Source organism: Pinus tabuliformis, chromosome J, assembly GCF_031772625.1.
Source record: "Pinus tabuliformis cultivar Carrire ecotype Pingquan chromosome J, CPIR1, whole genome shotgun sequence".
Lineage (NCBI taxonomy): Eukaryota > Viridiplantae > Streptophyta > Pinopsida > Pinales > Pinaceae > Pinus > Pinus tabuliformis.
Genome location: NC_142295.1, coordinates 1,090,998,338 through 1,091,013,766, shown reverse-complemented (window position 1 = coordinate 1,091,013,766; position 15,429 = coordinate 1,090,998,338). Strand labels below are relative to the sequence as shown.

Here is a 15,429-nt window from a genome sequence, read left to right as displayed (position 1 = left end):
ACTTCTAGGTGAAAATGATGCGATTCTACTTAGAATTGACCCAGGGTGCCTTGAACCCATGCATCCAATAACAAAGCATGCAAGGGGGGGAATAATGAGGTTATTCCTGAGCTCCATGAAGTGCTTTATATCAAAGGGCATCTTGGATTTCAATCCCCTAATTGGGGCAATCCAAATGATCTAGATACATTTCTTGTAAATATCCTTTGTAATAACCCTATTCAACTCCTACTTAGCCGATAAGGGGTGGCTAGGAGCATCCAGAGAATACCTAACTAGGTGAAGGTTGTTCATTATTATATAAAAAAACTATAGACACGATACCTAGAATACCTCTAGTAAATTGTCCTTGAAAAGGGAGGGGTGTGTGTGGATGAAACAATGACCTCTGATGAATAATAAGTAAGGCATGGAGACTAATCCCTATTGGCGATCAAGTTAACAAAGTTCTTGAGATGACAAAAAAGGCCCTTGAAAGTGATCGTAAGTCGGGAAGGGTTTGTTGTCAACTCTACTTGAATGATGGCTTAAGGAATAATCATCTTGCATCTAATAATGTGGTGAAGCAAAAGGGTCTAAATTCTCTAAACCTAAGCCTTAACGCTCAACCATGGCCACCTTAGTCTAGTCCTAGGTCCTAAAAGTTGAACCCTTAGATAAGTGTATGTTGTAGTAAATTTGATAATCTGTAAACTACCATGGATATTCCACTAGATAGTTCATCACAACAGATCTAATAAAAATAATTTGAAATCTATATTATGAAGTATAAATTCCTTTAACTTCTAGATTTTTTAATTACCGATTTACTATTTTTGCATGTAATAGATAAAATGTTGAAAACACAGAACACCAAAATACAATCACTCACCAACCATAACGGATACAAGATATGCTCTGGGAAACCCTTGCGGGAGAAAATCCAATTAGAAGGTGAGGTTTCTTTGCTGTCTCTTTTGTTTAGAAAGGAAATAATGCAAATACAAAGGAGAAGGCGCTCTCTATGGAGTCACTTAAGGCTCATGCCCTGATAGTCTGGTAGAGAACACCAAACCCATGTGTTATGCTCTCTCACTCCCATTCCCAATTGCTTTTCTCTATTATGGAATAAGAAATAATCCTTTTCCTTGTAGTGGCCCGATTACAACATAGCTCAATAGCCAACTAGGTGTTGAGTTTGAATCTTTCAACTCCCTACTAGAATTACAAATTTGACCCTTCTAGATAATTCTTCCAAGTCCTCAGATGGATAGCCCCTTTTGCAAGAGTAATGAGGGTTGCCGTGGTAGCCTTTCAAACCATGGAGGTTAAGCACAATATGTCAACTTATGCGAGACACAAATTTTGCATAAGAACTCCAATTGACACAATTCTTGCACTTTTGGAAAGGTCTTTGAGTGTAGAACAACATCATAGGGTTTGACACTTAATCATGAAAGTTTTACCCCCCAAAAAATGTCATTTGCTTTGAAATCATTGAGATAGATGACAAATTATATAATGATCTAATTCAAATTGCTCAATCTCCTTCCCCCTAAATTAAAAGTAATAATCTAAGAGGCCCTTTTTTGAGAAATTGCAGATCATAATCTTGGCTTTTCCAAGGTTGATCGTCCACCACTAAAGGTTGCAAAGTCTCAAAAGGGAATTTATCTAACTCTATAAACCTTGAGGGGCAGAGGCCAACAAAACCACGTCATCAACAAAGAGGAATATGGAGACCAGGGCATGATGGAGGAGACGCTTGTCCCCTTGCTAGATGTGGTAACTTGAATGTCACTTTTGGTTTGTAGCGAACTAATTCACAAGACTCCCTAAATTAAAAGTGATAAATTAAGAGGGTCTTCTTCGAGCCATTGTAGATCACAATCTTGGTTTTTCCAAGGTTGATTATCCACCACCGAAGTTTGCAAAGCCTCAAAAGGGCATTTAGCTAGCTCTATAAACCTGAAGGGGTAGAGGACAACATAACCACAGCATGAGTGAAAATGAATATGGAGACCAAGGCATGGTGGAGGAGACAATTATCCCCTTGCTAGATGTGGTAATCTAAATGTCACTTTTGGTTTGCAGTGAACTACTTCACAAGACTCTCGTATACCTTATGAATTGTAAATGTAGTTGGGTGTGTCATAATTGTGGTTGACTCAATCAAGCCTTTAAAATATGTGCTTAGACAAAGAGTTACAAAAATGCTTATCTAGTAATAAAAGGTACATTATAAACATGTATCTAGTTGGTCAACTTGATCATCATAACTTTGAGCTAGAAGAAAAAAAACACAAATGTATGAAAATGCTCATGGTCAAATCCATACCATCTATTTTATGTTTATGAAATGTTTCACTTATGTATACATTGAGTAATTGATTTTTTTTCCTAAATAAGAAAAAACTCACAATATTTACACTTAGTCCTTATTTATACAATTTCAAAATCTTAATCTACAATTATATTATATATTATGTAGGTAGAAAAACCATGACCACCTAAAATAACTTGTTAATAATTTATATAGAATATACTTCCACTGATATTAAAACCTATAGATCTTACAATATTAACTTGAGCCCTACAAACTCCAATATTAACTTGTTCTCTTCAGGTCTAAGAAAACAAAACTCCTACCCACTTAGAAACAATATAAGACCTTGCACTGAAATCATATGGCAATTTCAACCAGTCGTTAGTGTTCACGAGATGTCCCATATTCCATGAGGCCATGGCTAAGGCTACTAGGGCACTCTTAACTCCTTAGATGAAGCCTGGTTATTAAGGTATTGTTTATTTTACCGAACCGTAAATTGAGGGCCGAGCCTTAAGCCCTCCAAAAACCTTTCGAACGAAGGATTGATTCACAAACCGGAAAAGTGACCGTGTCAACGAAATTTCATTGCTATCGAAAATGTTGCGACTGGGAAGGCTTACGGGAGCGTTGGATTTTAGAGTGAGCCTAACGAGATGGACCCTTCCTGATTCAAGGGCTATTTCAACATCGGTTAATCTTGATCCATCTGAAGGCCATTTTAACGAGGATTTGGGGACTTTCGGCTTCGCGAGAAGTCCAGATGGATCGATGTCAATTAATGATCAGAAGTGCCAACTGCAAGAATCGGGAATGGAGGAATTTGCTCCGGTGGGTTCCATGCAGCTCATGGCAGTTCCCAAGAGAAAGGTCAGTCCACGGATTTTTCAGTTTTTGTATTTTTGATCTCATGCTCAATTTGAATGCGATAAAATAGAGGTTTGGATCAGTGAATTTAGGCTGCAGATGGGAGGAAATTGGTATATGGTCCATTTGACCAATGTTATTGTTGTGGACAGTAATGACTAATCACTAGTTCATTACGAATGATTTTATATGCATAGTATAGGGAAACTCTTATTTTCAACTCTATAGAAAAGTAAATCATGTGAGGCAAATAGCGCTTGCCCTCTCTCTCCACGCTGCTATCTCGATTCACGTGCTGTCACTCAGGAGGCAAGAGCTATTTGCCTCCCATCTCAGAGCGCATTTACTTTTCTATAAAGTTGGAAATAGGAGTTTCCGTATAGTATACGCCTAGGGTGGGTTCCCGAAATCCTCTAGTCTCGTTCCTCGTTGTTCGTGTTTGCCTTCCGTTTCCTATTTCCCGTTTTTGGGAAGATATTTGAAAGGGTTTACGGTTTCTGGGCACATATTTTAAAGCGTTTCATGGGTGATTGATCTAGTGTTGAATTAACAGGTGACGCCGCATAGAAAAGGGATACGGAACGGTCCAAAAGCTCTCAAGCCAGCTCCGTTGATTATGAGATGCAAGTATGCACGTTTGCTTTTATGTGCTTTCTTAGTGTTTGTTGGAGGGTATTATGCTGCTTTTTTCTACCATCTCTTATAGTTTACTCAGGTTTTCTATAAGTCACATTGTTGTATGTGCGTTCTGACCTTTTATGAGCAGTGTCAAAATGCATTCTAATCTTTTTTATATTTCAAGATGCACCCCTGCAATGGTGTACTTAACAGCTTCTTCTAGTCCTGAAATGCTTGAGTAGGTGGATTTTGTACTAGTATGAAATCTGATCGGATAATTAAAGTAGCAATCTGGTTGGTCCTTTGCTTGCCAAAGCAGGTCAGAGAAAAAGTTTTAGAGCTTTGTTCACGATAATCACTAATGGGACGGGTGACATTGACCGAGCAAATAAATACTTATAAGATTCATCAAGTTGAAGCATTGGGGCACCTTTTGCTAGAGTTCCTAAGACTAGTTTGTTTCTTTATTAGCACTGCATATGCAAATGCTCAATACTCTTCAATAGAATATAACAAATATCCATTTGGTTTGAAAATCCTAGGTGCAACGAAAAACAACACAAGGAAGCATCCTGCCTTCAAAATGTGAAATAATACCTCACTGGCATTATTAAGTTGTTAGTGGCTGTGAATGATCTTTTGCAGAAACAGACCTTGTAGTTGGTGCGTGAGAATTGTTATTTCAGCCAGCGGCTGTCTTCTATAAATTAAGAAGCACAAAGATAGGAACTGCTGCTGCACTGGAATTCCAAATCAGCCCCCGTTTTGCAGGAGGAAAAGGATCATCTGCACTGCTTTATTGGAGGATGTTTGATGTGGAAACCTAGTCAATAACCTTAGGCATAATGGTTATATTCATAGGAAAGGCAGACTGAAATTTGATGTGTCATTCACATGTTGAAGAGGCTAATGTGAGATTGGGAGAATCCTATGTATTTGGAAGAATACCCAGGCTTTTGTAACCTAAACCACATTCATGGCAAGAAACCTTAAATATTGTGGGATTAGCGCTTGAGTCTCATGGGTTTTGAATTTGATGTATTGGGTTGGGGTACCAGTACCACTACGTCTATCTGTAATTATATGATTCTAAGCATGATAGGTTATGCCAGATGAAAAGAAGTGAACAATATAGAGAATGAAATGAATAGAAACTATTAAAAGAAACCTACGTTCTCTATAAAGCAACCGAAGAACTTCCAATATGATGGAGAATCAACCATAACATGACTGTAACGAGAAGTAGAATGAGCGTATGATGGAGATTGGATTCTGGAGGATATCCTTTGTTATTGATATGGGTGTTTTAACTTCCAACCACATATTTGTACTAAATCTATCCACAACAAACATATATCTGTAGGTGGCTTGGCCTTATCATTCTCAAAAATAGTTGAGAGATTGCATGAAAACTTGAGCATGTGTGTTAGCAGTATATGGGCTCATCGTTTAAGGACTTTAGAACAAGCCTATATTAGCAAGTGCTTCCACTAGAAAATATAATTCCAAAGGAAGCTCCTTCCTAACCACCTCGGATATCCCCTACTTAGACTTTGGAGATTCAATACTCGCATGCACAAATGGAATGAGGGCTCAACAAGATAACGGTTAAAAGAATTCCAACACTTCTTGGGGTGTGCATCTTTGCTTCGGGAGTGAATCACAACTTATCAAATAAGGAAGAAGATATGACACACATACCATGAAGCCTGTTGGGTCGTAATAAGATAAGATGAAGATAAGTTTATTAATGTCCAATGCATGACCACAATAGTAGGTCAATGGGACTTGAGAATACATCTAATATAAGTATAAGAGCAGGAGTGCAATGGCATCTCCTATTGCTACTCTATTCTAACCTTTTATCTATGGATATGGATCCTTCAGCAAAACCACTAACTTGGATTCTAACTTGTAATATTTTTTTGTGCTTTAGCTGTATCTTCCATTAGTTAGTATGACTTGGTCAACTTTGATCAGTGACGAAGTCCACCTTAATTAATGATAGATATTTCTTTAGGAGACGATAAAAAAATATTCCTTGACAGAGTCAGCTTTGATCACTCTTCTCTTTTAAATTTCGATGAATATTTATGCACATTGAACTTTGTAGTTGATGAGAAAGGTATTCTTTGTGAATGCAAGCAATGTATTTTTGGGGGCGTACAATGGCCAACTTAAGCGTGTTATGTATTCTCTCTGGTTGCTAGATTTCTATGATAGTTTGTTAGCTTTTCTTAGTTATGTCTGCATAGAAAAACTAATAACTAATCTTTGGTATCAGAGTGGAGTTAAATTTGTGTTAAGTTCTGTTATTCTTTTTTTATTCTTTCAACTGACAATTTTTTTCCAGATTCATGATTTGCTGAAATTATGAAATATCTTTGGTATCAGAGTGGAGTTAAATTTGTGTTAAGTTCTGTTATTCTTTTTTTATTCTGTCAACTGACAATTTTTTTCCAGATTCATGATTTGCTGAAATTATGAAATTTGTGTGTGCAAATGGCATCATCCTCTATCCGTGGTTTGTTAAACGCTTGGACAGAATTTTTTTTAGCTGGAGAAAATAAAGGTACATGGGTAGACGCCATGCAATCTGTTTTCACTCTTTTCAAATTGTGGGTCCGCATCACTGCTAAAGTCCCAGATCCTGCTGATACTGATTCAGAGAATGTATAGGATGCATATCAGGAAAATATGGATAATGCCCTTAAGATCTTCAACCTCTTTGTCATCCCCACCATATAGACAAATACTAGGAAGTGCAAAACTCCCAAGGATGCTTGGAACACCTTGGCCAATGTTTATGTAGGTTCCATTAATGTACATATCATCCAGTTGAGGTCTCAATAGGGGCCACTCGAGATGGGCCAAGGTGATTTACTTGTTGAGCATCTCCAAAACATGAAGAATGTTTGAAATTAGTTGGATGTAGTTGGACAACGAGTGGTAACAGCAAACATTATCAACTTGTGACATGAAATACCTTCAGAATTTGGTCCATTCATCACTAGTTTGTGCACAAAAGGACATGCGAGAACCATCTGCTTCAATGACATTGAAGGCTTGCTTCTTTGGGTGGAGGGATTAAGGAATGTACGAATCAACAAAGGAGATTCTTGTGGACCCCATGCTGCTAAACGTAAGGGTAAGGAATCCACGCAAAAGAAGTTACGAGCATGGGGGAGGGCAGCAACATAATGGATGACAGAAAACGGTCAAATGCTGCCAGTATGCCAAGGACTGTTAGAAACCCAAGGAGCAGTCCAACAATACTGCAGAAAAGATGGAGGTGCATATGTAGGTTGCTGCCATACATGCCTCTCATGATGAGGATTCTTAGCCTATAGACATTGACTATTGCACGTGACTAATTGCAGTGAGCTGTTTTCACTTTAAGGAATCAATCGGTGATTCTGTGATATTGGCTAACAAACATGTGATTCCAGTTGTTGGCAGCAATCACATCCCTGTTATTTTACAAGATGATAAGAGAAGATTGATTGGTCCAATTCTTTATCTACCAGGATTGTGTAGGAATTTGCTTTCTGTAGAATAAGTTTCATTTGTAAGTTGTAACCACCTTCCTGTACAATTCAAAGATGGCAAATGTCTTGTGAAAAAGAAATGATGTCATCTCAATAGGAGAAGGGTTTAATGTGCCATACAAACTTCAGGGAAGTTTATCAAAATTTTGATTCTGTAGATATGCCTGAGGTATCTTCTAAGTCAAAGATATGGGATAAATGCCTGGGACATTTGGGTTATGATGGTCTCAAGAAGCTGCATGGATTATTTGTTGGTTTACCTGCTTTTACTTCAGGTGACTTCTTTTTTGAAACATTTGTCTATGGTAACATTAACATAAACAAAAATTTGATAAAATTGGAGCACAGAGAGCAGAAGCACCTTTAGACACATTGTATATTCAAACATATGTGCTCCAGTGTAGTTCCTCAGGGGGGAGTTTCAGGCCTTCAAGACTTTCAAAAAATTCAATGCTGGAAAATACAGGAGCATGGTAGGTAGATAAAGGTGTGCTAAGCACAGACAATATGGATGATACATTCCAATGAGTTACAAATTTCTACTAGAAGAATGCACCTTATACTTTGGAATATATTGACATTGTAGAAAGGACAAACAAAACTTTCACAGATAGGGTTATGTTGATGAAGGCAAACAATTTGCCTTCTTTTTTATGGGTTGAAGCAATCCATACAGCTGCTTTCTTTTTCAACAGACATTTGCCTTCTTTTTTACGGATTGAAGCAATCCATGCAGCTGCTTTCTTTTTCAACAGACATCCCTCTAACGCAGTGGAAGGAAAGATATTCAAGGAGTGTTGGACAGGAGATAAGCCCAGTGTAGGACAGATCAAAGTGTTTGGTTTGGCTAGCTACACTTTTGTTCTCAAGGAGAAGAGATGAGAGTTTGATGATACAAGTGTGAAGGTAATATTTCTTGGTTATTCTTTGGAATGAAATGGTTACAATGTCTGTCATCCAAAGAGCAAGAAAGTGGAGGTTACTCTGAATGTAGCCTTGTTGACATGAATGCAGATAAGGAGATGTCTCAACACTGTCCCCATAAAGTTGTGCTATCAATCCTGCATTTGCTGATCCTGATTCTGGTGATGAACCAGGGAGACTGACTTCTTTTACTAAGCTGACAGGTGACCAACTACAACCATACCAAGTCAGAACTGGCTTCCTGAATTGATTGAATTGTATTGCTGAACACTCTGAACTTTCCTATCAGTTCAGTTTGGTAACATGTTTGGCCCCTGTTGGGTAGGAACTTGGTCCAGACTAACCAATTGGATCTGGTCTGGACGGGTTCTGGTCCAGTCTGACTGGTTCTGATAACATTGCTTTATACAGGCAGTGGATAGGCTGTGTAATTTACTTGATGACTACATTCCCATTTGTTTTCTTTGCTGTTGTGCTACATTTTAGATACATGTTTGATCCATTTGAAGGGTACTGCTGATTACAGATCAGAGTTCATTTAGAACTCCAATTTCAAGTTGACTGGAGACTGAGATTGATTGGGCGGGTTGTTCTGTGTTAATTTTCAGTGCATGGTTAATGGGTCTGCACTAAAAAAGAAACCCTATGCTAGGAATTTAAAATTGATTGACCACCTATGAAAACAACAGGTAAGGAATGCTAGATCTACATAGTACAAACACATCAATCTGAAAATTTAAGACAAAAAGTTAAATCTGCAGCACTCAATCACATCACTGAAACCATAAGCAACCTAGTGAAGCGCCCTTTGTTTCTTTTATATAGTAGGAGACAGAAGAATACATTGAATCTGTACGCATACAATGAATATCCTCCCTTCAGGAGAGAAGCCGCTCCCCTGGGAAGACACGTCCTCATGCATGGATAGGGTTGCCTAGAATAGAGCATTTGTCAAAGGATGAATTTGCTGCATCCATCTCCCTTGGAAACTGCACCCTACTGAATCTGGAACCTCCTCATTCAATGTTCTCTTACCCTTGTGTGCCTTCCAAAGATGTTGGTGTGCCCTACTGACTGATTGGATCTTTATAACTATTGCGCCCTACGTATGAACTCTCTAGTGCACCCTTCTCGTCATGAACTGCAAACTGGCTGCACAAGGATCAAGGCTGCAACTGGTGAAGTTGCTACTGCTGCTGTTGAAGGTGAACAAGTACTGAGCAACAGGTAAAATCTAACAGGTTGTCCCTCTCTTATATCACAATTTTCCCTGGTTGCGTTTTGCATTATTCATGTTAGAGACTAGAATTACTTATTCAAATCACAGAAAATCTTAATCTTTGACGTTGTGACAGATATCTTATCTAAGCCATCCATACCATCTTGAATTTGTGAAGAACTTTTACTCATCTCATTAATTTCCAATTTCATATATAGGATATACTATTTTCATCTATTTTAATAATTTCATAGATTCAAGTATAAGAGAGGTGCTTATCTATAGTTGTTAATTTTAGATAATGATGGTATGTTCTATGCTTAAGACAATTTACTTCAATGTTCCTTTAACAGCCCAATGACAAATTCCAATTATATCCACTTGCAATCACATTAACTTATAAACATTGACAGTAAATGCAGATAGAACATAAAATCATATGCAGAAAACAAGCCAAGACAGGAGGACACAAGATGTGGCAGATGCCAGGGACAAAGTTACAAACCCCAATGTGGGGAAACCCTTTGATCAAATCTTCTTATTATTCTTCAATAGTTCAGCACAGAGAGAGAGAGTACAAATATCATAAATACAAGCCCAAAACAGATCTGTCAAATCAGCAGTCAAATCAGCCCTAACCAGAAAGTCAATGGTGGTCAAAGCTGCCCCAAAACATCCTCCAAACAGCAGTCCAATTCGGCCTTCTAGGAGAGTCAAAGTCAGCCCAAATTCTTTGGTCAAACCCAGTCAAAGGAGAGAGAAAATACTGCTGCAATTTTCTGCGGTCAAACCTGAAGTCAATGCTGGTCAAATTGTCCCAAAATTCTTGATTTCTGTGCCAATAAATGCGGCCTCCAAAAATCGAATTTCTGGCCCAAAAACCGAGGTCAACGCTGGTCAAATCACCCCTGGTCAACGCTTTTGAAATTCGGCCTGTTTGACCCAAAAGAACTCGACCTTCTGCCACACGTGCGAAGGAGAGAGAGAGAGAGAGAGAGAGAGAGAGAGAGAGATCAGCCACATGTGCGAAGAAAGAGAGAGATGCCTCCAAGCTATACGAACCAAGAGAGAGAAGATGATGTGATGAGATGATGTCCAAATGAGGAAAATGTCACCTCTATTTATACAATTCGTTGAGGGTGAGGAGACCCATCTATTGGGCTTCATGAGCCTACATTTGACTGTGGTTGACCTTGACAATTTGTCCATAAGAGAAATAAATTCATAATTCCATTTCTGCTTGTCAGAATGAGATGATCTTTATATCAAAATTGTACCTCTCCAAAAGAGGAATCCAATGCAATAATCATTTCCATCATATGAGCTGTCCTGAGGTGGATGTTGGTCCAAGTTGCCAAATTTAACAATAGTAAATCCAGAGAAGACAACATGGAGGAACCTTTAAAGCATTACCATAGTATTCAAAATTGGAACCGGAAAAACCAAATTGATCAGATCTCAATGAACCGGTCTTTAAAAAAACACATGAAATAATTAATTTTTCATGAAAAAGTATTTCTAAGATTTAAAACCATGATTCCAAACCAATAGAGACAAAATATTCAAAGTTTTGTCATCTATATACCATGTAAAGGTGAAAATATCTAAATGGGACCGAGTGCAATACATATCAACAACAAAATACATAATGAATGAGGCTCTAAATGGCCTCTAGAGTCTAAAAACAATGCTACAAGCTATGGGGTCACTGGGCTACTACAAGTCTACATATTAGTGATCAAATTGATCACTCCTCAACATGATCAAACTCATCACCACCACTAGACATGGGATCATCGACAGGAGCTACATAAACAACATCTGGCTCAGAGTTTGAGGACTCCTTAGACTCCTTGGCAACCCCAATAGTAGTAGTTGTAGCAACAAAACTAGACATTAAGACTACAAATCACTGATCAACATGATCACTCATCAAACTCATCATTGATTCAACACTACTAGAAATGGGATCATCAACACGAGCTACGTAAACATCATCTAGCTCAAAATCTTCAGACTTGGATTGCTCAACCTTATAATATGGTAGAAATTGAAAAAGTTTAACATGCCTAACCAATGATTTTGGTTTGAGTGAAGGGTTCATCTCCTAATATGGTGGAAAAAGCTTAGCATGCCTAACCAATTATTTTCCTTTGAGTGAAGAGTACCTTTTTGTTAAGGCCATGGTAGAAGAGTTCAATAATCAATACCACCAACATCAACGACGTTGAACAATTAATGCCACCACCAACATCATGGTACTTAAAGGGCTTTGTGCGCTTGATCAAATGCCAATCTCATACCCTCACACATGACAAAATCAAATGGAAACATTGCAATCCCCCAATCTTGGAAACCATTAAGTCTACTAGATTTTGAGTGAGATCTAAAATTCTAGTTTTTCCATATGAAATCCAGTGAGGTTGAAACCACTCTCAAACATCCTGAGTCATTTCATGGTAATGTTTAAAATTTAAGTAAAAATGTTAAGAATTTAACATTGCCATTGATTGCCAGTAGTAGGGATGAGTTAGGTTTTTGTTTAGGTTTAGGGTTTAGGAGGGGAAGGGTTGGTTTTATGGCCAAGGGGGGCTGTTTTGAAAGGAAAACCACGCAGAGTTTCATTGAAAACCACTTGGAAAAACGCCATCGATAGTCCTTGACTCCCTAAATCACGCTAGTAATGAATCGATCGGTTTATCACCGGTTTGATGTCAAACCTAGGTCTGCAAGGGCATGAACCAGGTTTATTGGCTGGTTTGGTCACTGAGGCTAATGAACCGATTGGTTTGACTGTTTAATGATTTGGCCCGGCCGGTATTGAATACTATGAACATGACCATGCTTTTGGAGCAACTTGGAGGTGTACTTCTATTGACCTTTACGCTCTGGGACTACTACTTTAGGAGCAAGGAGGAATCATAGAAAGAGATGCAACATTGGAGCACCATTTTCACTAATAAAAAATAGTAGGATGAGAATGTTTGGGTTGTGCTCTTTGCCCCCATGGAGACGTCCTGTTTCTTTTTGCCTCTCCTCATTTCGATCTACATGTTTTTTTTCTTTTTTACCCTCTTGGATGTGCACATATATTTTTCTCCACGCTTTGGGAGTACTGTTTTAGGATAAAGGAGGAATCCCATAAATCCATGTAATGTTGGAACACCATTTCCAGTGGACAAGAACATTTTGGGTGCATACTGTCTTCCCAGTGGGATGCCTTGTTTCCTTAACCTCTCTATTTTTCCCTCTACATGACTTTTTCTTTTTTTCCCTCTTGGATATCCTTATTGCACAAAATTCCTATTGAGGGTGAGGTACACATTCCTGGTAGTGACACCAAAATGTTGGGATAATTCTGATGGCAAAAAAATAATTACACAAAGGTTTTCCTCATGATTTTATAAAAATATTTACACAAAGGTTTTTTGTTTTCTTCTTTGTGTAAATATCAGAATATGTACTTGTGGAATGATTTCAAATCAACAACCAAATCTGCAAATTACAGGGTTGATCTATTTTTTGTGATTTTTATATCTAGAATGCAAACAACTTCATAGGTGTCAAGTAAGTAAATATTAGGAAAGAATTGCTAAATCGATTATCATTCAAACATCCATAAAAGTACCGCTGCAAAGGAATAACAGATACATTGTTTTAGAGAATGAAAGGAAAACAAACAACAACAACACACGAGAGAAGGAAGTTGCTGTCCTATGTCACGATGGGGATCTAACCGACAATCCTTCTAATGGACTCAAAGTTGCCAAGACAACACATATACAGGGAATGAGAACAGAAATATTGTAACCTCACTTTAATTCATGCCTTTCTTTGCCTTGAAAAATGCGAGAATTTCAAAATAATTCATTGATCTCTTTTGTCTATGTGACCTTTGTTACAACCTAATTAATGATACGTCATTGTTCATAGCATAATTAACATTCAAATAATCCAAGTCACTTGATACAATGACATAGGGCATATGGAGGACACAAAAATACAAGTATCCAACACGAGACATGACTACATTGGGAATAGGACACAAAGGACATGTTCTATATATATAAATACATAACCTATATATAACAAATTAGTGAATGCCACTTAAAAATGAAAAATAGACAAATATTCATTTTAGAAGCTAAAATATTTACACAATGATACAAATTCAATCATATAACTAGTACTACATGAATGGTGATAAATTGACAAACACACAAGAAATTAAAACCATAAACTATAGTTTTCTCAATTCTCATTAAGTCATAAAAATCAAAATGTATTACGTAGATACTGGCTCAGTGAGGCATTGCTACTATAGGTGGGAATGCCAATGGCGAATACAAAACAGGGTAGATACTAGAACCGTAGATAAAAATAGAAGAATATCATAGATCAAGACTATCAGTAGCCCTCCATGTCATCATCATCAAAATCAACATCATTGCCATTGTTCTCTCCTACATCCTCCTCTATATCCAATGTAATCCCTGTATCTGTTGGTGTGGAGGATGACCCCTCAAGGTGATCACCATCATCAAAAGTGACGGGCTCTAGCATTGGTTCATTAAGATCTAAGTTGGCCAATGCCAACTCAACTCCACTGTTCAAACACATATCATCAGGAAACACATCCCACATCTTTGTCTTTCCTTTCAACCACTCCTCCCTCTACATGTAAATAAGATGGAGGTTGGTGTGCACATAAACCATTGTCTCTGCCCTAGACTGCTCAAGCTTGCTCTTCTTCAAACTACACAAGTTTCCATATGTGCTCTGATACCTCTCGCAACAAAAGGATGAAGTAACTTGAGAGAGGAGCCTCATGGCTAAGTGTTTTAGAAGAGGGCATGTTGCCCCATGAGTTGCCCACCAAGCATAGGGCTTCTTAGCCCTCTTGTCATAATCACATAATAGCTTCCAAATCTCCAAGTGCCAGTGGAAAACTCTACAAAGGTCTCCTCCACCTCATCAAGGGATGCTCTATCTTGATATATCCATGTAAATGTGTCCTTCCTCTCACGTGAAATCTCACCATCCATGTGTGGGGGGAATCTGTGTGAAGGACCACCATTGAGCCAATCCTTGCTGTGATATTTGAGATTCAATGAGTGAGCTAAGCAATACAAAGTTGTGTAATTCTTATCCCACATGTTGACAAAAATATCCTGTATCGTGGTGAAAAAAGTCTTTGTTGATGTCCCATACTTAGGGCACTCATTCTGTAAAATAATGGTCTTCATGGACTGAATCATGGAATCCCACCTCTCATAAACCTCTCCTAGGACGGGCTGGTTTGTGTTTGCAAATTGAAACAAAGAGATGATAAATTCCATGATCTTAATGGTAAGAACTACCCTCCCCCCTGGTCCATCAATCATCATCTAGCATTGTATCCATGACCTTTTTTGAAGAAGCTTGATTTGTTTATCTTCAAAAAGACCAAAACTCTAAAATAACCATGAACCCAAGAGCAGTCTTGAGTCTTGACATCCCTTAACCTACTAAGCATAATGAATAAGGCAAATCACCAATATGCTCTCTTCAACAATGATAGATGTGTGCACTCTTTATGTATTGTGAGGGCATTGGCATGGTTTTGTACAAAATTGCGAATATGGTGTGCATCCTCAATAAGTCTTCCGATCCATGCCACACTGGACGCAGTAGCTTTAAGTGCTAAATCCAAAGAATGGACAATGCAAGGCATTCAAAATATTTGTGCATATTTTGATTCCACAATCATGCCAAAAACCTTGCAAACATATGCGTTATCTGCAATAATTTGCACACAAGAATCAATGCCTACATCTTTAATAACTTTAATGAACAACTTACCCATATATTCTGCATACTTGTATATTCCAAGAGCATCCACCACTTTCAATAAGACTATTCCATTCAAAGAAGACACCATGAAGTTGATGAGTGGATGGCATGCTATA

The 15,429-nt window shown here is 38.0% G+C and overlaps 1 protein-coding gene across 1 annotated transcript in view; it reads left to right on the top strand.

Moving 5' to 3' along the window:
• The first annotated feature begins 2,640 nt into the window (after positions 1-2,640).
• The window catches only part of LOC149230830 (uncharacterized), a 49,734-nt gene continuing 36,945 nt past the window's right edge, over positions 2,641-15,429 (top strand). Inside the window, exons 1-2 of the mRNA XM_089376145.1 lie at positions 2,641-3,175; positions 3,726-3,799. Of these exons, the coding sequence (XP_089232271.1) occupies positions 2,906-3,175; positions 3,726-3,799 (344 nt within the window). The 5' untranslated portion in view covers positions 2,641-2,905. The remainder of the gene's footprint in view (positions 3,176-3,725; positions 3,800-15,429) is intronic.